Raw genomic sequence first — 19,906 nt, 5'->3', positions numbered from 1 at the left:
TCTTGTTTTATATATAGTAAACAAACTGCAATCGATTTTTATGGGTGCGTTCGTAAATCCGCTCTGGCTATATACTCCGATCTCATAGTACACTCGTCTGAGAGTGCCAGAGCGCAGAATAATTTGTGAATTTACTCTCAACACCGGTAGAATATGGTCGGTGTCAGTAAAATGTTGCCAGCAGCACAGTTACAGCCACCAACGCTCTGGATAACATGAAAACAGCTCTGCTATGGCAAATAAAATAGTCAGTGAGGTGTTCTCTCATTTGTGTCTGGAAGTAGCTAGCAAGTTAGCTTGACTGCTGATGTGAGGTCAGACCGCTCGGTTCAACACCACTCCTCGGCAAGAGCGTCCAGTTTACGCTCTGAATTTACGAATTGACAACCTGACAACGCTCTGAATTGACGAACGGCCAGAGCACTTCGGAAATGCAGATCAATTTTTACGAAAACACACAACTTTTTTTTAAGTGGTTACTTCCGGTTCCGGTTTAGACGCCAGGGAAGCTAGCTAGCTATTTCGATACAGGTTTCAGTAAGATACTTAACGAATTAACTTATATGCCGACATTTATGTTTGTATGTATTCACAAATTATCTTTAAAAAGAAATGCTAACGTGAGAGGAAGGTAGCTAGCTGACGTTAGCTTTGCTAGCTCAGCCTGTGTCCGTTTCAAGTAAATGTAAACAGCAACGTTGTGCTTTTAATAACTTAGATTACCTTTCCCAATAGCCTAATATTGAATCCATATTCCCTCGATTGCTTCTTTGACCCATCATCTCTTCACTGGCAACTTTCTCAACAGAGATTAGATACGTCTACGTTCCAGCATGTCTCACAACTACTCCTACAGACGACCATCACCAGCTAAAGATCTAAAAGCCAGCTCTTTCGACTCTCCAGATCACCTGCACCCTGGAGACCACAGTCACAATGTTTCGTCCCAGGAGCCACCATCTCATTCCACAATACCATCCTACCCTTACTCTTCATCCAGAGCCTCCGCTGCCACAGAGTCCCCTTACTCCTCCTCACTAAGCTGGTCAGACCCTTACTCCTCCTCACTAAACAGGTCAGACCAAACTCTCCTGAGCAGCTGTGGGCTCGAGCCCAAAGACTTGTCTCTACTAGCCGAGATGCCTGAGGATCTCATCACCGTGGAGAACCTACCACATCTGGTCCTGGAGATCAAGAAGAAGAAGAGGGCGACACAGCAGTCGCCATATCCAGCTATGATCTCTTACCCTCCTGCTGCCACATCTCGTCCCCCCTCTGCTACCCCGCCTCCAGGCCGTGTGTGGGAGCAGGGTGACCGGAGTCGTTCTCAGACATTAGACTACCCGTTGGACATCCACCCCTCTCTTCCCCCTTCCCAACTTCTTCCCACAGAACAGGCTGAGCCCTGGCAACTAGATCGGCATGACAACTCGATGCAGTACACACGCTCTCGCCTAGAACCTGTACCTGTCCAAGTTGTGGACTACCACTATGGTAAAGAAACTCCCAGCAGTTACCAAACTCCTCGGTCCACTTACAGCACGGCCCAAGGAGGAAACAGCAACAGGTGGAAACCCCCCAACTCATCCCAACCAGCAGTAGATTACAGGTACCCACCACTACAGACTACAGACTACAGACCACGCCCAGATCAAGATGTCCCAGTTTTCACAATCAAGATGGCCACCTCTGGCAACACTCCCACCAAGAAGGCTGCTCTTGACTTCCACGGAGAAATCCCCCAAAAGTTTCCTTATTCGTGCTCTGTCTGTGATATTACCGTGCTCTCTGAAAAGGTATGTAGCTTACTTCTTCTTATTTCTGAGTCTGCATTATCTGGATCTCAGGTAGGTTCATGTGTGTGAAAAGGTCCAAAGTGTTGCAATCTTAAGCCTATTTGTACCACTGATAATATACAGTTAATGCATAGGCTGTGTTTTAGCATGCGTAGCAGTATCTTTTTATTTGATTTTGTTGCAGTACTGGCTCACACACGCCAATGGAACTCAACATGCAGACGGACAGCTCACACTTCTTAAAATGTGAGTTTTCCAGTTCTCCACTCTCATCAGCATGACATTTCGAACTCGTACTGTCAGTATTGATATTGTAATAGGCCTAGCTTAAATCGATTAAGTTCCTAAATTGTCCAGCTTTTTGTCATTCCATCGCTTCTTCTTGTGCCTGTGTTTTAGGTATCCTGAGTGGGATTGCCGGATGCAGACCACCAGAAAGTGAGTGCACATCTCTCCGTGTGTACACTACCGTTCACATCTCTCCGTGTGTACGCTACCGTTCACATCTCTCCGTGTGCACGCTACCGTTCACATCTCTCCGTGTGCACGCTACCGTTCACATCTCTACGCGTGCACGCTACCGTTCACATCTCTCCGCGTGCACGCTACCGTTCACATCTCTCCGCGTGCACGCTACCGTTCACATCTCTCCGCGTGCACGCTACCGTTCACATCTCTCCGGCGTACGCTACCGTTCACATCTCTCCGCGTGCACGCTACCGTTCACATCTCTCCGCGTGCACGCTACCGTTCACATCTCTCCGCGTGCACGCTACCGTTCACATCTCTCCGCGTGTACGCTACCGTTCACATCTCTCCGCGTGCACGCTACCGTTCACATCTCTCCGCGTGCACGCTACCGTTCACATCTCTCCGCGTGCACGCTACCGTTCACATCTCTCCGCGTGCACGCTACCGTTCACATCTCTCCGGCGTGCACGCTACCGTTCACATCTCTCCGGCGTGCACGCTACCGTTCACATCTCTCCGGCGTGCACGCTACCGTTCACATCTCTCCGCGTGCACGCTACCGTTCACATCTCTCCGGCGTCACGCTACCGTTCACATCTCTCCGCGTGCACGCTACCGTTCACATCTCTCCGCGTGTAAGCTACCGTTCACATCTCTACGCGTGCACGCTACCGTTCACATCTCTACGCGTGTACGCTACCGTTCACATCTCTACGCGTGTACGCTACCGTTCACATCTCTCCGCGTGCACGCTACCGTTCACATCTCTCCGCGTGCACGCTACCGTTCACATCTCTCCGCGTGTACGCTACCGTTCACATCTCTCCGCGTGCACGCTACCGTTCACATCTCTACGCGTGCACGCTACCGTTCACATCTCTACGAGTGCACGCTACCGTTCACATCTCTACGCGTGCACGCTACCGTTCACATCTCTACGCGTGCACGCTACCGTTCACATCTCTACGCGTGCACGCTACCGTTCACATCTCTACGCGTGTACGCTACCGTTCACATCTCTCCACGTGTACGCTACCGTTCACATCTCTCCACGTGCACGCTACCGTTCACATCTCTCCACGTGTACACTACCGTTCAAAAGTTTGGGGTCACTTTTATTATTAATATACCTTTATTTCAACAAGGAACACAGACTGAGACCAAGGTCTCTTTTACAGCTGGGCCCTGCGTATACATGTTTACACATACAGTTTAGGTACAATGATTAAGAAACTACACAAGACAAAACAAATTGATCACAGATAACACACAAAATACAGCAGCAGATTGTTACATTTACACACAGGTTATTCCCCTAACAGCACAAGAACTTGTATTACCCGAAACGGTTACAAGCAATACAAAAATAAAAATCCTCCAATAAATGTTTAAAATGGGCAAGGGGGTCAAGAGTCTCAAGTTTAAGTTTAATCTGCATGCTATTCCATAGGCAAGGAGCGTAACAGGAAAAGGCAGCCATACCCAACTCTGTGGAAATCGCATGGGCCTCAAGTGTAATCCATGCTTGAGACCTGGTTTTAGGAATTCTAATTCTAATGTTGATGAGTGATGATAAATAAGAAGGTAGTTTATTCAGAAGTGCTTTATAGACAAACACGAGAGCATGTTGTTCTCGTCTCATGGACAGCGAAGTCCAACCTATATTTTGGTATAAAACACAGTGGTGAGTTCTGTAGCTAGCACCCATAATAAACCTAAGTGCGCAATGATAAGTAGCATCCAGAGATTTAAGTGTTGATGCCGTAGCATGCATGTAGATAATATCCCCATAATCTATAACAGACATAAAAGTAGTTTGCACAATTTGTCTTCTATTTGTAGTGGACAAACATGTCCTGTTTCTATAGAGGAAGCCTAGCCTGATTTTTTTGTAGTTGCCATTTACAAAGTTCGTCAACATGCATTTTAAAAGACAGTTTATCATCCAACCATATCCCTAAGTATTTATATGCAGAGACCGGATTAATTCAAGAGCCATCTAAGCTCGTAAGTGCAAGTGTATTTTCAACCAACTTTTTGAATCTATTAAGAAATAGGAGCATCAGCATTTGTGGGTTCGATTACAGGCTCAAAATGGCCAGAAACAAATAACTTTCTTCTGAAACTCGTCAGTCTATTCTTGTTCTGGCAATGAAGGCTACTCCATGTGAGAAATTGCCAAGAAACTGAAGATCTCATACAACGCTGTGTACTACTTCTTTCACTTCTTTCACATCACAAACTGGCTCTAACCAGAATAGAAAGAGGAGTGGGAGGCCCCGGTGCACAACTGACCAAGAGGACAAGTACATTAGAGTGTCTAGTTTGAGAAACGGAAGCCTCACAAGTCCTCAACTGGCAGCTTCATTAAATAGTACCTGCAAAACACCAGTCTCAACGTTAACAGTGAAGAGGCGACTCTGGGATGCTGGCCTTCTAGGCAGAGTTGCAAAGAAAAAGCCATATCTCAGACTGGCAAATAAAAAGAAAAGATGAAGATGGGCAAAAGAACACAGACACTGGACAGAGGAAGATTGGAAAAAAGTGTTATGGACAGACGAATCTAAGTTTGAGGTGTTCGGATCACAAAGAAGAACATTTGCGAGACGCAGAAAAAATTAGAAGATGCTGGAGGAGTGCTTGATGCCATCTGTCAAGCATGGTGGAGGCAATGTGATGGTCTGGGGTGCTTTGGTGGTGGTAAAGTGGGAGATTTGTACAGGGTAAAAGGGATCTTGAAGAAGGAAGGCTATCACTCTATTTTGCAACGCCATGCCATACCCTGTGGACGGCGCTTAATTGGAGCCAGTTTCCTCCTACAACAGGACAATGACCCAAAGCACAGCTCCAAATTATGCAATAACTATTTAGAGGAGAAGCAGTCAGCTGGTATTCTGTCTATAATGGAGTGTCCAGCACAGTCACAGGATCTCAACCATATTGAGCTGTTGTGGGAGCAGCTTGACCGTATGGTACGTAAGAAGTGACCATCAAGCCAATCCAACTTGTGGGAGGTGCTTCAGGAAGCTTGAGGTGAAATCTCTTCAGATTACCTCAACAAATTGACAACTGGAATGCCAAAGGTCTGCAAGGCTGTAATTGCTGCAAATGGAGGATTCTTTGACGAAAGCCAAGTTTGAAGGACACAACTATTATTTCAATTAAAAATCATTATTTATAACCTTGTCAACGTCTTGACTATATTTCCTATTCATTTTGTTACTCATGTCATGTATGTTTTCATGGATAACAAGGACATTTCTAAGTGACCCCAAACTTTTGAACGGTAGTGTATGTGCTTTAGTATTAATATAGAAAAGATCTTAACAACAGGCCTTTTTAATCCCTTCAGTGGTGGTGACCACACAGAGAGACCGAACATTGAAGAGAAGACTGGTGGACCTTCCCATAGGTTGACTAACTACTTGGGTAAACTCACTGCATTATTGTACCTATTACAGTGCACTGGGAAAGTATTCAGACCCTTTGACTTTTTCCACATGTTTTTACCTTACAGCTTTATTCTAAAATTAATGAGGGGGGGAACGATTTAATAAATTTACACACAATACCCCATAATGACAAAGCCAAAACATATATATTTTTTAAATGTTGCTAATTTATAAAAAAAAATATTACATTTACATAAGTATTTCGACCCTTTACTCAGTACTTTGTGTAAGCACCTTTGGCAATGATTACAGCCTCGGGTCTTCTTGGGTATGATGCTACAAGCTTGGCACATCTGTATTGGAGAGTTTCTCCTATTCTTCTCTGCAGATCCTCTCAAGCTCTGTCAGGTTGGATGGGGAGCATCGCTGCACATCTATTTTCAGGTCTCTCCAGAAATGTTCGATCAGATTCAAGTCTGGGCTCTGGTTGGGCCACTCAAGGACATTCAGAGACTTGTCCCAAAGCCACTCCTGCATTGTCTTGGCTGTGTGCTTAGGGTCATTGTCCTGTTGGAAGGTGAACCTTCGCCCCAGTCTAAGGTCCTGAGCCCCCTGGAGCAGGTTTTCATCAAGGATCTCTATGTACTTTGTTCCGTTCATCTTTCCCTCGATCCTGACTAGTCTCCTAGTCCCTGCCGCTGAAAAACATCCCCACAGCATGATGCTGCCACCACCATGCTTCACCGTAGGGATGGTGCCAGGTTTCCTCCAGATGTGACACTTGGCATTCTTGGCACTTGGAACTCAACGAGTTCAATCTTGGTTTCATCAGACCAGAACATATTGTTTCTCATGGTCTGAGAGTCCTTTAGGAAAACTCCAAGCAGGCTGCCGTGCCTTCTACTGAGGAGTGGCTTCCGTCTGGCCACTCTACCATAAAGGCCTGATTGGTGAAGTGCTGCAGAGATTGTGGTCCTTATGGAAGAATCTCCCATCTCCACAGAGGAACTCTCGAGCTCTGTCAGAATGACCATTGAGTTCTTGGTCACCTCCCTGAACAAGGCCCTTCTCCCCCGATTGCTCAGTTTGGCCGGGCGACCAGCTCTAGGCCGGGCAACCAGCTCTCTTCCATTTAAGAATGATGGCCACTGTGTTCTTGGGGACCTTCAATGCTGCAGAATGTTTTTGGTACCCTTCCCCAGATCTGTGCCTCGACACAATCCTGTCTCGTAGCTCTACGGACTACTCCTTCGACCTCATGCCTTGGTTTTTGCTCTGACATGCCTTGTCAACTGTGGGACCTTTATATAGACAGGTGTGTGCCTTTCCAAATCATGTCCAATCAATTGAATTTACCACAGGTGGACTCCAATCAAGTTGTAAAAACATCTCAAGGATGATCAATGGAAACAGGATGCACCTGAGCTCAATTTCGAGTCTCAAAGCAAAGGGTCTGAATACTTTTGTAAATAAGGTTTTTCCGTTTTTTATTTGTAATTTGCAAGCATTTCTAAACCTGCTTTCGCTTTGTCATTATGGGGTATTGTGTGTAGATTGAGGATTTTTATTTATTTAATCAATTTTAGAATAAGGCTGTAACGTAACAAAATGTGGAAAAAGGGGTCTGAATACTTGTGATAGAGAGATTTACATGGTTATCAAAACGTCATGCCAGGGTAAGCCTACATGAAACACAGTCCTTATTTTAGGTGTTACGAAAATCGCCTATGGGAAACTTTGGTGGAAAAACAATTGGAACCATTTCCCGGTTTGACCTCCTAGGTTTTATGGGTATTATAACACCTTCCCTGTAGGGCTTTATTGTGTATAGGCCAGTGACAAAATATCTGTTTAATCCATTTTAAATTCAGGCTGTAATACAACAAAATGTGGAAAAAGTCAAGGGGTGTGAATACTTTCTGAAGGCTCTGTATATTTAGCACTCTTTTCATACATTTTTCTTATTTTGAATTGAACCCACAACTCTGGCATTGTTAGCGCCATACTCTACTAACTAATCCACACGACCATTTTGTGCGATTTATATGTACAATATATTTTTTAATTATTATTATTATAACGTGCCATTAACTTACCTTTTCTATTGTCCTGTAGGTAAACCGTCAAGTAGCGGCTCTAGAGAAACCATAGACCCTAAGACAAAGGTTAGTAAGGTATTGTTGTTCTTCCTGCTGTTCTGGTGAATTACTTTCTAGTTTTCACCCTTTTTTTTTGTTTTCACAATGTCTGTTTACTTGCCTTTTATTTTCCAGGGGAGTGGCAAAGTGGTTTGTGCCAAATTTACCGCCCAGTGTCTCAACGAAGATGGTTTGAAGGACCTGATTAAACCGTTTGGGGAAGTTGTGAAAATCATCATGTTCCCTGCTTTAGTAAGAAGACAAGTAGCCTATTCATCCTGCCATCTATAGAAATAGCTAATATATGTGTTTTCAATTCCTATGAAATGGGCATTGACTGAATTATAATGATGCAAATCTTATAGTCATTAAAAGTAATGTTGTAAGGATAGAAATAGAATCGCCACCCATCATGGCCTCATTGACTTCAATAGGGATATCCATGCTAGTAATAGTGTTTTTATGGTTCTTGTAACGCTGCATCTTCAGGCGTTTGTGGAGATGGGCTCAACGGACCAGGCCACCGATATTGTTACATACTACCTCAGTAACCCAGTGATGGTGAAAGGAGGACAAGCCACCTTCTCTGTCTCTTCAACATTTAATTTCCTGCAGGTACATTTTATAAGATGAATTAATTGACATTTTAGTTAAGTTTGGTTAAAAGGGTAATTGAGGATTTTCTCTAAAACAACCACACACACACACAGAGTATTATTCAATGAGTTAAATAAATACATTTACGTCCATATAGAGTTCCCGGGTGTTGCGTTTTACCCCTGTGCCATCTGGTAAAGAGTCTGTCCCGTGGAAGAGAGAGTTACTGGCCGTAGCTAAAAGATTTGGACCTGTGGAGCAATCTTTATTCTTACCTACGCAGGTATTAAACTGCATTTTGCTTTGACATTTTTTTGGGTCGGTGTTATAGTCTATTATAATTTGCTTACAGTGTTTTGTCCTTGTAGGCATTTGTGGAAATGACAAATGCACTGGATGCACAGAAGCTGGTTGGATACCATACGTCCAAACACCTGAAAATAGATGAGATACATATTAAGGTGGCCTTCTCATCAGAGTATAATACACTTCCGTAAGTTGATGCGCCCCGCTGTTGTGCCATTACTTTTTGTTTTGCGTGCAAACATGCATTGATTATGGCTTCTGAGTTCAGACTGTCAGACACTGTAGATGTCACCATTATAACCACTGTATTAAAGGAGAAATAGTTCATTTTAGACTCTGTAAAAGCCAGAAAACATGGGAATAAAAGTGTTATCTGTGAACTTTCTTTCCATCCCATCATGCAGGACCATATCTGACAGGAAGTCTTCAGACAGGAAGTCTCCAGACAGGAGCAGGAAGTCTGAAAACCGATCTAAGAGGAAGAGAACCTCAAGCCCCAGAAGGCGGTCCCTCAGCCCCAGGAGAGATTCCCCAACCACCTCAAAGAGCAGGAGGAGTAGAGAGAGGGATAGCGACCGTCACAAAGAACGAGTGAAATCAAACGGTGGGGGTAAAGGCAGTCTAAGGTCCCCCAGCAAACAAAGCTCCAGCCGATCATCCGGAAGCCCTCGCAGGCCAAGGTCCCCCAGAAAACAGAGCTCCAGCCGGTCTTCCAGAAGCCCTTGCAGGCCAAGATTCCCCAGCAAACAGAGCTCCAGCCGGACCTCCAGAAGCCCTCGCTCCCATACTAAAGAGAGGTTCTCCAGTGAGAAGACCCCAGGTTCTGGTAAAACAGACCCCAAGAAGGACAAGGTATCTCCCACTTCCACTCGCTCACAACCTCCCACCAAGGATAAGACCCCATCCCAGTCCTCCACTGTGATGGAGAAGTCCGAAGAGGCTGTCGACAAGACTGACCAGAGGAAGAAAAAAACTGAGACCCAGGAGGATGGAGCCACGGAGGCCTGTGATATGGACAGTGACATCGAGGGGGTGGAGGTGATCGGAGAGGACAGCGACATCGAGGGGATGGCCGTGTATGGGGAGGATGGGGAGGAGAACTCTGACATGGGAGAGGAGGAAGAGGGGCCAGTAGGGGAGAAAGAGGTAGGGGAGGCAGAAGTAGTGGAGGGAGAGGAAGATGAGGAAGAGAGTGAGGAGGGAGGAGAGTTAGAGGAGGTAGGGGAGAAACAGGAAGAGGGGCAAGTAGGGGAGGAAGAGGAGGATGAGGAGGAAGAGGTAGGAGAGGAAGAGAAGGGAGAGAAACAGCAGGAGAGTGCTGAGGACTTGATCCAAGAGCTCTCAGCTACCGGGTCAGAACAGGGGAAAGCGTTCTCAGCTACCGTGTCAGAACAGGGGAAAAAGAGAGATGGTGAAGACCAGAAAGCAGATGCTTCATATGTTGATGAGGTAAAGTTCATGCTCTGTCAGGTCTTTAACATGTAGTTAATCTGTACATACTCTGTCAGGTCTTTAACATGTAGTTTATCTATACATACTCTGTCAGGTCTTTAACATGTAGTTAATCTGTACATACTCTGTCAGGTCTTTAACATGTAGTTCATCTGTACATACTCTGTCAGGTCTTTAACATGTAGTTTATCTATACATACTCTGTCAGGTCTTTAACATGTAGTTCATCTGTACATACTCTGTCAGGTCTTTAACATGTAGTTAATCTGTACATACTCTGTCAGGTCTTTAACATGTAGTTTATCTATACATACTCTGTCAGGTCTTTAATGTGTAGTTTATCTATACATACTCTGTCAGGTCTTTAACATGTAGTTCATCTGTACATACTCTGTCAGGTCTTTAACATGTAGTTCATCTGTACATACTCTGTCAGGTCTTTAACATGTAGTTAATCTATACATACTCTGTCAGGTCTTTAACATGTAGTTCATCTGTACATACTCTGTCAGGTCTTTAACATGTAGTTCATCTGTACATACTCTGTCAGGTCTTTAACATGTAGTTAATCTGTACATACTCTGTCAGGTCTTTAACATGTAGTTAATCTGTACATACTCTGTCAGGTCTTTAACATGTAGTTAATCTGTACATACTCTGTCAGGTCTTTAACATGTAGTTCATCTGTACATACTCTGTCAGGTCTTTAACATGTAGTTTATCTATACATACTCTGTCAGGTCTTTAACATGTAGTTCATCTGTACATACTCTGTCAGGTCTTTAACATGTAGTTTATCTATACATACTCTGTCAGGTCTTTAACATGTAGTTCATCTGTACATACTCTGTCAGGTCTTTAACATGTAGTTAATCTGTACATACTCTGTCAGGTCTTTAACATGTAGTTAATCTGTACATACTCTGTCAGGTCTTTAACATGTAGTTAATCTGTACATACTCTGTCAGGTCTTTAACATGTAGTTAATCTGTACATACTCTGTCAGGTCTTTAATGTGTAGTTCAGCTATTTAATAAGTCAAATAACATAGTCCCAATTTGTAAAATACAAGGTGTCATGTTTCATACGTGTTGTGTGTTTCAGTAAATCCTAAATCCTTATGTTTTGATGTTTGTTCCCCTCATTGTCACACAGGAGGAGCATGATTTCCCAGAGGGCCATGAAAACCTTATCACTTTGGATGACCTAGAGCAGGATTCATCAGCTGATGACCAAGGTGATTACTACTCAACACCTAGCTACTGGGCCATAGATTACATTCAAACTTCAGCACTTTCAAAGAAAGAGTAACATTGTTATTATGAAGGTCATTAATTGTATGTTTATCTTACATTGCAGATAACCAGTCAATTAATGAGCCTAAGAGCAGATCCAAGAGCAAGGTGAGCAATTAGTATTTTTTATTCTTGTTATTGATGTGTTCTGTGAGTCAGTTAGAATATGTTTATTGAACCTTATGAGATAAGACTGGTTTAAAGCAAAAGGTCAGTCTAGCACCATATATTATCTGGGTTGAGTTAACTATTGTCAATAAAGTTGTCACAACCACACGTGTGTAAAATGTTTTCATTTCAGCCCTCAGGACGTGATCAGACACCTGGTAGAGTGATCTACGTCAAAAACCTTCCTAGAGGCTTCTATACAGATAGTGACTTCCTGGAGATTGTTAAAGGCTTTGGGAGAGTGCACCGCTATTTCCTCCTTCGCAATGGTGAAGAGGTATTTTCCCAACAGAAGGAAATCTAAAATGGAGTCGATCCTAATGATGTACTACAAGTCTGATCGTATTTGGTGTTTCAGTAACAATGGTCTCTCTCCTCTCTCATCTATCTCTCAGGGCTTCATTGAGATGGAGAAGTCTTCTGATGCAACAAAGGCTTTAAGAGAGCTGCGTTATGATGGCTGTAAATTATACGGCCAGAAGTTGATCATCCTGCGGTCTCAGAAATATAAAAGACTAACAATAGGGTAGGTGTCTGCTTTGCTAAACAGACATGTAGCAAACTCTGTCCCATCCTGTGTGGGAGCCACTGATAATTGATGTTTCTCTGTCTCTTCTGATAGGTAATATCCCTCCCTGTCTGATCATATTTTATGTACAGTGAATTCTGCCTATCTATCTTAAAGGTAAATGTTTCTAAACTTATAGTTCTGGACAAAAAAGGAATTATCTTACTTTGTCAGGTGGAAACCTGAATCAGACTCTGATTCTAAAAGTGATCAGAAGAAAGATCACAGCAATACTAGAAGCACCAGCAGCAGTAGCAGGATAAGGAGATGGACCAGCAGTCAGTCAAAGTCAGCAGCTAAGGACGAGGAGACGAGAGAGGAGGACGAGGAGACGAGAGAGGAGACGAGAGAGGAGGACGAGGAGACGAGAGAGGAGACGAGAGAGGAGGACGAGGAGACGAGAGAGGAGGACGAGGAGACGAGAGAGGAGGACGAGGAGACGAGAGAGGAGGACGAGGAGACGCGAGAGGAGGACGAGGAGACGGACGAAGAGATGAAAGAGGAGGACGAGGAGGACGAGGAGACGAAAGAGGAGGACGAGGAGACGAAAGAGGAGGACGAGGAGACGAAAGAGGAGGACGAGGAGACGAAAGAGGAGGACGAGGAGACGAAAGAGGAGGACGAGGAGACGAAAGAGGAGGACGAGGAGACGAAAGAGGAGGACGAGGAGAGGACACGACAAATACACTCCGAACAGCGTAGTAATCAATCGTCTGATCCAGCCAAAAACATGGACAGAGGAGCGTCTAAATTGAATACTGACAAATTCTCCAACAGTGAAGACCAAAACAATGCCCCTGTCTCTGCTGCTGAGGATGAGAAGCGGGCCTGTAGCACTGAGGACAATGTAGAAACCAAGATGGAGGATAATGTGGAAAGAGGACCAGATTACGTGAAGACTGGTATGGAGTCATCATTCCACCCCAACAACCCAGTGGGTAAGTGTTTTGATGTGATTTATAGCCTCACTGCATTCTCATGGTAGCCTGGTCCTAGATCTATTGTCTCATTCTATAGACTGGTCCCAGATCTGTATCTCCTTATATAGCCTGATCCCAGATCTGTTGTCTCCTTCTATAGCCTGATCTGTTTGTGCAGTTGTCAACTCCATGGCATGACAATCCCATAAAGAGTTGGCAAGAGAGTAGAAACCAACAAGCACCCTGGCTACTGTCTTGGCCCCTTTCAAGAATAATTACTAAATTACCTTTTTAGACTTGTCTGGTCCACTTTCATCACTGAAACAACTTTTATTTGTTTGCTTTGAAAACACTACTAAGTGCAGCAATTAACTGTAGTAAGAAGCATTGTCTTTATGAAGTACAGTACTGTGTTTTCTAACAAATTATGTGTTTCTTACAGGAAGGGAATTCATTAAACCTGTCATGGGCTACTTCTGCAACTTGTGTCAAGTAATCTATGTCAATGAGGACGAAGCAAAGAACCAACACTGCAGCAGCCTCTGTCACTATCTGAAGTTTATGGTAAGTCACCAGAATCCTATTGAATCTCATCAGAATCATCTCACTTTTGGGGCGGCAGGTAGCCTAGTGGTTAGAGCGTTGGGCCAGTAACCGAAAGGTTGTTGGATAGAATCCCCGAGTTGACAGGGTAAAAATCTGTCATTCTGCCCGGTAGGCCGTTATTGTAAGTAAGAATATGTTCTTAACTGACTTGCCTAGTTAAATAAAGGTTAAATAAATAAATACAAACTTGAGTTTTCTATGCATCTTTACCATAAGCATAGAAACAATAGTTGGCCGACTGCTCTTTTGTAGTCCCTATTACCAAATAATGTAAATCACAGGTGCATAGGTTTGAAAAAGTAGGATCATTTCTGGTATTCTTTACATTATTCAACCACCATTTCTGTGCAGTTATTTGCTGTGTACATTAGATGTTTACCTGGACGGTTACTGAGCTGTCTGATTTGTATTGTCTCACAGGAACATTCAGGTAAAGACACAGCCTCTAGCTAAAAGATGTCCATCTCTGGAGGAAGTTGACAAGATGGCAGTCTTAGACCCAATTTAACGGGAAGTGTACAAGTGCACACTTCTGGAGGAGTGTGAAGAATTGGGATTTTGCCATGTTTTACGCTCAGAAGAACGCCACAGGTGTACCTAATCCACGAGAGGCTCTTTGTGAAACTCATCCTAGAACAATAAATGGGATTGCAGATTACGTTAATCTGTATTGGTTTATATGAACAAATGTACAGCACCTACCTACATATATTGTTATGTTTGTGTTAAAATAGCTCAGATCTACTTCCTGTAACTTGATTTGTTTGTCCTGTGCTTGGAATTAAAGCTATTAGAAAACCCTATCTCATTTGTTTTCAAGATGAGTTGAAATAGAACTTCATTATAAAATATTATGTTAATTAACATGCATTCATTATTGCATTTTTGTCATTTTAACATAATTCAAGCATGATAACATCACCACCTTTTATACTGAACAAAAATATGAATGCAACATTCAACAATTTGAACGGTTTTACTGAGTTACAGTTCATATAAGGAAATCAGTCAATTTAAATACATTGATTGGGACTTAATGTATGGATTTCGCATGACTGGGAATACAGATATGCATCTGTTGGACACAGAAAACCAGTCAGTATTCATTAGGACCTATTTTATGGATTTCACATGATTGGGCAGGGGCGTAGTCATGGCTGGGCTTGGGAGGGCATAGACCAACCCACTTGGGAGCCAAGCCCACCCACTGTGTACCCAGGCCCAACCAATCAGAATTTGTTTTACCCCATAAAAGGGCTTTATTTCAGACAGAAATACTTCTCAGTTTCATCAGCTGTCCGGGTGGCTCGTCTCAGACGATACCGCAGGTGAAGAAAGCAGATGTGGAGTTCCTGGGCTTTTGTGGTTAGTTGTGGTCTGCGGTTGTGAGGCTGGTTGGACGTACTGCCAAATTCTCTAAGATGACGGAGGCGGCTTATGGTAGAGAAATTAACATTCAGTTATTCACGTAATAAGGAATTCTCCTTGACCACATCCACAAATTGGGGAAAACAAACATTCTTTCCTTTTGACCCCCCCAGTGTAAAAGAGCCAACTTTGTAGTCGATTTATTGTTATAAAGAAATAACAAAACATGCTGAAAAGCAGCTGTGTTCAATGTACATGTAACTAGGTCAAACATCCTGACCTATGGTTTGCAATGCTCCCACTTTGGGAAATGGGCTACCACAGTAGCTATGTGTGTGGAAAACATTTCATCACAGAAAATCCATTTAACCTTGTTTAGTATAGTCAGTTTGTAACTTCACTTACTACTTATAGTTGTGTAGTTCAATTGTTTTTGCTAGTTTAATGTTCCAGTTGGTAGCTAATTAGCTAGCACTCACTCATGTGGCCTCTAGCACCCTCATGAAAAGGGAATTTTTTTATGTTTTTATTTAACCCTTATTTCCTGGCATGAGGGAGCACTACAATAGTATGTTTTTCTAAGTAATGAGAACACACGGGAGCAGGCAACCCTGAAAAGTAATCTTTAAATATGTTGTACTTTTCTTAAATATAGTTTAGCAATTGACTAAAACAAGCAGACAACAAGAAATTGAGTTTGAAAAAAAGGTCAAGTTTGTGCTGTGAGGCAATGGGGTAACCACGGGTTGTTTTCCCTTACAGGCGGCCTGGGCCGTGGCATTCTATGTAATACCAACTGGGACTATGGTGCTGCCATGCTAAAACATGATTTTGGACACTAGAGTCATCTATCTGTTCTAGAGTCCTCTATATAGCTCTATGGGCGCGGCGTCTGTCTCCATGGTAAACAAACATGGCGGTGTCTGGTGAGTGGGAAATAGTTTTCAGAAATGTTGTTAATCGCATGTCATAATATGATTTGGATATTTTTTTGAGCTTTCAAAATAATTGACTTGTAGGCTACTGTAAGCACTGGAGAAGTAACGTTATCTACTAGCTAGCTATCTAGCTAACGTTAGCTAGCTACAGTAACATAGTTACACAGCAGCAGCAATGTTGACAAAGATGTTTCTATCTGTGATGTTGATGTTCAAGCAAGTGTGCCAATCAGACATTTTGGAAATATATCACTGTTAGCCTGTAGATAATTTATATGAAATGGGATGATTTATAAAAATAATAGTTTAACTGCTGATTTGTCTCATTCTTGCAGGTAAACATACAATTGTATCCTTTGTTTTTGCTGTAATGTAGAATCTGCATTTAATAGCTAGCTATTTAACGTTAACGTTAGCTATGTCTTTAGCTAGCTTCTGCAGCAGTTAACCTTCGTGTGCACACCAAAATGGCAATATAGTTCTTATAGGGGCTCCCGTGTGGCGCAGCGGTCCAAGACACTGCATCTCAGTCAGTGCTAGAGGCGTCAATACAGACCCTGGTTCGATTCCAGGCTGTATCACAACTGGCCATGATTGGGAGTCCCATAGGGCGGCGCACAATTGGCCCAGCGTCGTTAGGGTTTGGCCGGGGCAGGCCGTCATTGCAAATATGAATATATACATACATACATACATACATACATACATACATACATACATACATACATACATACATAGTGCAATTCGCACTACATCTGACCAGAGTTTTATGGTTCCTGGTCCAAAGTAATGCTCTATAGGGAACAGGGTGGCCATTTGGGACACAATATTAGGGACCTCAAAGCCAAGGTTCCTGTCCTGTGGTTGTCCTCATGAGAGCCAGTTTCATCATAGAGCTTGAGGGTTTTTGCAACTGCACTTGAAGTGATGTAAAAAAAGAATCTCAGATTCCATGTGGCCTTTGAATAGTGTTAGTTTAAACAGTGCATGCACCTCAAACGTTTGCACCTTGTTATACTGATTTCAACGTGATATCCATGTAAGTGATAAAAACAAAATGTATTGCATTACACTTACCGCGTTGTCGACCCATTTGAATCAAAATCCAACACTTCAAAATGTAGCTACGTGTCTTTTATAAGTTATCCTCTAACCAGTGATGTACATATTATTCCATGTGGGTTTTGAGCTGTTAGTTTTAACAGGACATGCAACCTATTCTCCCTGTCGAGCTATTGATTTCAACCTGATAATCGATAGGAGTGATTGACAAAACAGTGTTGTGTTTCTCTTTCTGTTGGTGACCCCCGTATCAAAATGCAACATTCCAAAATGTAGCTGACTGTCTTCTGCAGATTGTTATCTAACCAGTGATGTAAAATTATCTCCTGCTTCCTCGTGGGTTTTTTAGTTGTGGTATTTTCAACAGTGCATACAACCTGATTTCCCCCCACTAATCGATACGAATGATTTATTGTCAAAACAGCAGGGTTTTTGGTGCGTGTGCAATTTATTACTATTGTTGCACATTTGTGTAGATAATACATTTTATGTTTAGGTTTTCAATTGAGTTTTAGGAATATAAATGTAACTTTCATAATTAATTTCGAATGGTATTGGACTTAATTAGGTAAAAACTGCTGAATGAGTCGAAAAATGTGCTGTGATTGATTTATGACGAAATAGGCTACCAGAAATTACCAAAACGGCTTTGCCCTGCCTACTCATGTCATAGACCCATGGTTATATCATCTGCCAGCGGGCTACCATTTGCAAGTCTTCGATATGACCTTAACAATACGTCTCAGTTGTCCTCCACACCACTGCAGGTCCTGTTCTACCTCAACGGCTGGTATTTTGCTGCCTACTTCCTTGCTGAGGGTCTGATGTTTGTTTACAAAGGTTTGTAGTCTACTCAAATGACCACACAGAGACATAAACTAATGTTTAATCAATCGCTCACTGCCTGATGTTTTGCAAACCCAGTGTCAGGCTGAAAGCAAAACTATTGATTTCTAAGTATGCCTTTGTATTTCCACAGGATTGTTGTTACCATACCCACCAGCTAGTCTCACGTTGGACGTTGGGCTACTCCTTGTTTTCCTTGGCCTGGAGTCCCTCCGAATATTTTACGGTTTGTGTTTTGTTAAGCTGTATTCTGGGCTACCGGTATGCCTCTGCAACATCTCAGGGTGTAGAATAATACATGTGTTAATTAAAATAAGTCTTCAGTATGTAGCCTAAATTGTGCTTATAATTTCTAATATTTATTGCCTTTATGGCATCTGTTAATTCTATTTGGCACCTACTGTAGGCCTATTCTATATGTCCTTCCTTTTTCCGTCCACACTTGTTCCAGGTTGGAAGGGGAACTTAACAGAGCGTTCTCTGGCCATGTCAGTGAGTGTGTTGGTCCTGGTGCCGTGCACAGTGCTGTCTGTGTACTACCTGATGCTGCAGACCTTCGTCCTGCGCCTGGAGTTCATCCTTAATGCTGTGTTACTCTGCTTCTACAGTCTGGAGATGCTGCTGGGAATCATGTCCATATCTGCTTTCTCCAGGTAGTAGAAACACGACATGGCATAGCCTGGGTACCAGTCTCTTTCTCCAGTAGGAGAAACACGACATGGCATAGCCTGGGTACCAGTCTCTTTCTCCAGTAGGAGAAACACGACATGGCATAGCCTGGGTACCAGTCTCTTTCTCCAGTAGGAGAAACACGACATGGCATAGCCTGGGTACCAGTCTCTTTCTCCAGTAGGAGAAACACGACATGGCATAGCCTGGGTACCAGTCTCTTTCTCCAGGTAGGAGAAACACGACATGGCATAGCCTGGGTACCAGTCTCTTTCTCCAGTAGGAGAAACACGACATGGCATAGCCTGGGTACCAGTCTCTTTCTCCAGTAGGAGAAACACGACATGGCATAGCCTGGGTACCAGTCTCTTTCTCCAGTAGGAGAAACACGACATGGCATAGCCTGGGTACCAGTGTCTTTCTGCTCTCTTGACAACTACTTATGGAATTTACATTTAAAGGGTTGGCAAGAGAGAAGAAACAAACTGGCACCCAGGCTAGGCATGACATGCTCTTCTTTCTGGACTGGGGAGATTCCTTGGTTTTAGGCCTCATCAATTGTTGATTATTGATGAATTAAAGTATTATGCTTTGCTCTTAAACTGTGGCCTTGCATAACGTTTCACTGTAAAGGTCCTATATCAGTGATGCTGGATGTGACCTGATCTGCTCAGTGTTTCATGCTCATCAGTTTTTCCTCCATTTTGCTTGTCAGGTCAAAGGTGTACTAAGGAAGATGAATGCTGCAATGTTCCACATCGTTTCAAAAGGAATGAAAAAAAGATTTTTACTGGGATTGTTCTGTGAACATATTTTAATCCCACATGATATTGTTTGTGTGTTTTTATATCATCTGTTAATAGCCTAATTTATATTTTTGTAATGATGAAATGTCACTTTTTGAAATTGTTTTTGTGTCAACTGTCAATCTTGTGTGTTACTAGTAACACTAATGGAATTGTCTTATGAGGATATTCAATCTGCTGTACCTGATAATGGAATATATTTGTATGTTTTTTTGTTGTTGTGGGGGGGTGATTTACTTAATTAAAACATCCTTATTCATTCACCATAACTTTTTTTCACAAGCGTAATATATATTTCTGATTTGCTGAATCCCACCAGCACCCTATGGTTAAACTCAGATCCTAATTCCATAGAATGGGGCTATTGACCAAATCTGTGTTGTTGAGCATTCTAAGCAAAGATGTGAAATGAAGGGCAATTATCATTATTTTTATTGTTATTATAATAATTGTTTTACATTTAGCAGTGAAGACATTGAATGAAACATTTAGCCTAATTACAATGCAC

The 19,906-nt window shown here is 42.8% G+C and overlaps 2 protein-coding genes across 4 annotated transcripts; both read left to right on the top strand.

The window, feature by feature from the left end:
- The first annotated feature begins 69 nt into the window (after positions 1 to 69).
- LOC106612285 (matrin-3) lies at positions 70 to 14,512 on the top strand. Its single transcript, XM_014213313.2, has 18 exons — positions 70 to 537; positions 809 to 1,796; positions 1,981 to 2,042; positions 2,196 to 2,234; positions 5,620 to 5,696; positions 7,775 to 7,824; positions 7,933 to 8,049; positions 8,287 to 8,412; positions 8,552 to 8,677; positions 8,763 to 8,887; positions 9,105 to 10,149; positions 11,308 to 11,389; positions 11,512 to 11,555; positions 11,749 to 11,892; positions 12,011 to 12,141; positions 12,358 to 13,121; positions 13,546 to 13,667; positions 14,130 to 14,512. The coding sequence occupies exons 2-18, from the start codon at positions 834 to 836 to the stop codon at positions 14,160 to 14,162; spliced, it is 4,050 nt and encodes a 1,349-aa protein (XP_014068788.2). The 5' UTR covers positions 70 to 537; positions 809 to 833; the 3' UTR covers positions 14,163 to 14,512.
- An 821-nt stretch (positions 14,513 to 15,333) lies between these two features.
- On the top strand, positions 15,334 to 19,667 carry tmm80 (Transmembrane protein 80). Of its 3 annotated transcripts, none has more exons than XM_045723303.1 (6): positions 15,334 to 16,003; positions 16,351 to 16,364; positions 17,824 to 17,917; positions 18,057 to 18,149; positions 18,532 to 18,576; positions 19,308 to 19,667. In XM_045723303.1, exons 1-6 carry the CDS (start codon positions 15,991 to 15,993, stop codon positions 19,397 to 19,399), a joined length of 351 nt encoding a protein of 116 aa, XP_045579259.1. In that variant the 5' UTR covers positions 15,334 to 15,990; the 3' UTR covers positions 19,400 to 19,667.
- The last annotated feature ends 239 nt before the right edge of the window (positions 19,668 to 19,906 follow it).

Source organism: Salmo salar, chromosome ssa09, assembly GCF_905237065.1.
Source record: "Salmo salar chromosome ssa09, Ssal_v3.1, whole genome shotgun sequence".
In the NCBI taxonomy this organism is placed as follows: Eukaryota; Metazoa; Chordata; class Actinopteri; order Salmoniformes; family Salmonidae; genus Salmo; species Salmo salar.
The sequence above is the reverse complement of the archived record's forward strand: the minus strand, read 5'-3'. Positions and strand labels throughout refer to the sequence as shown.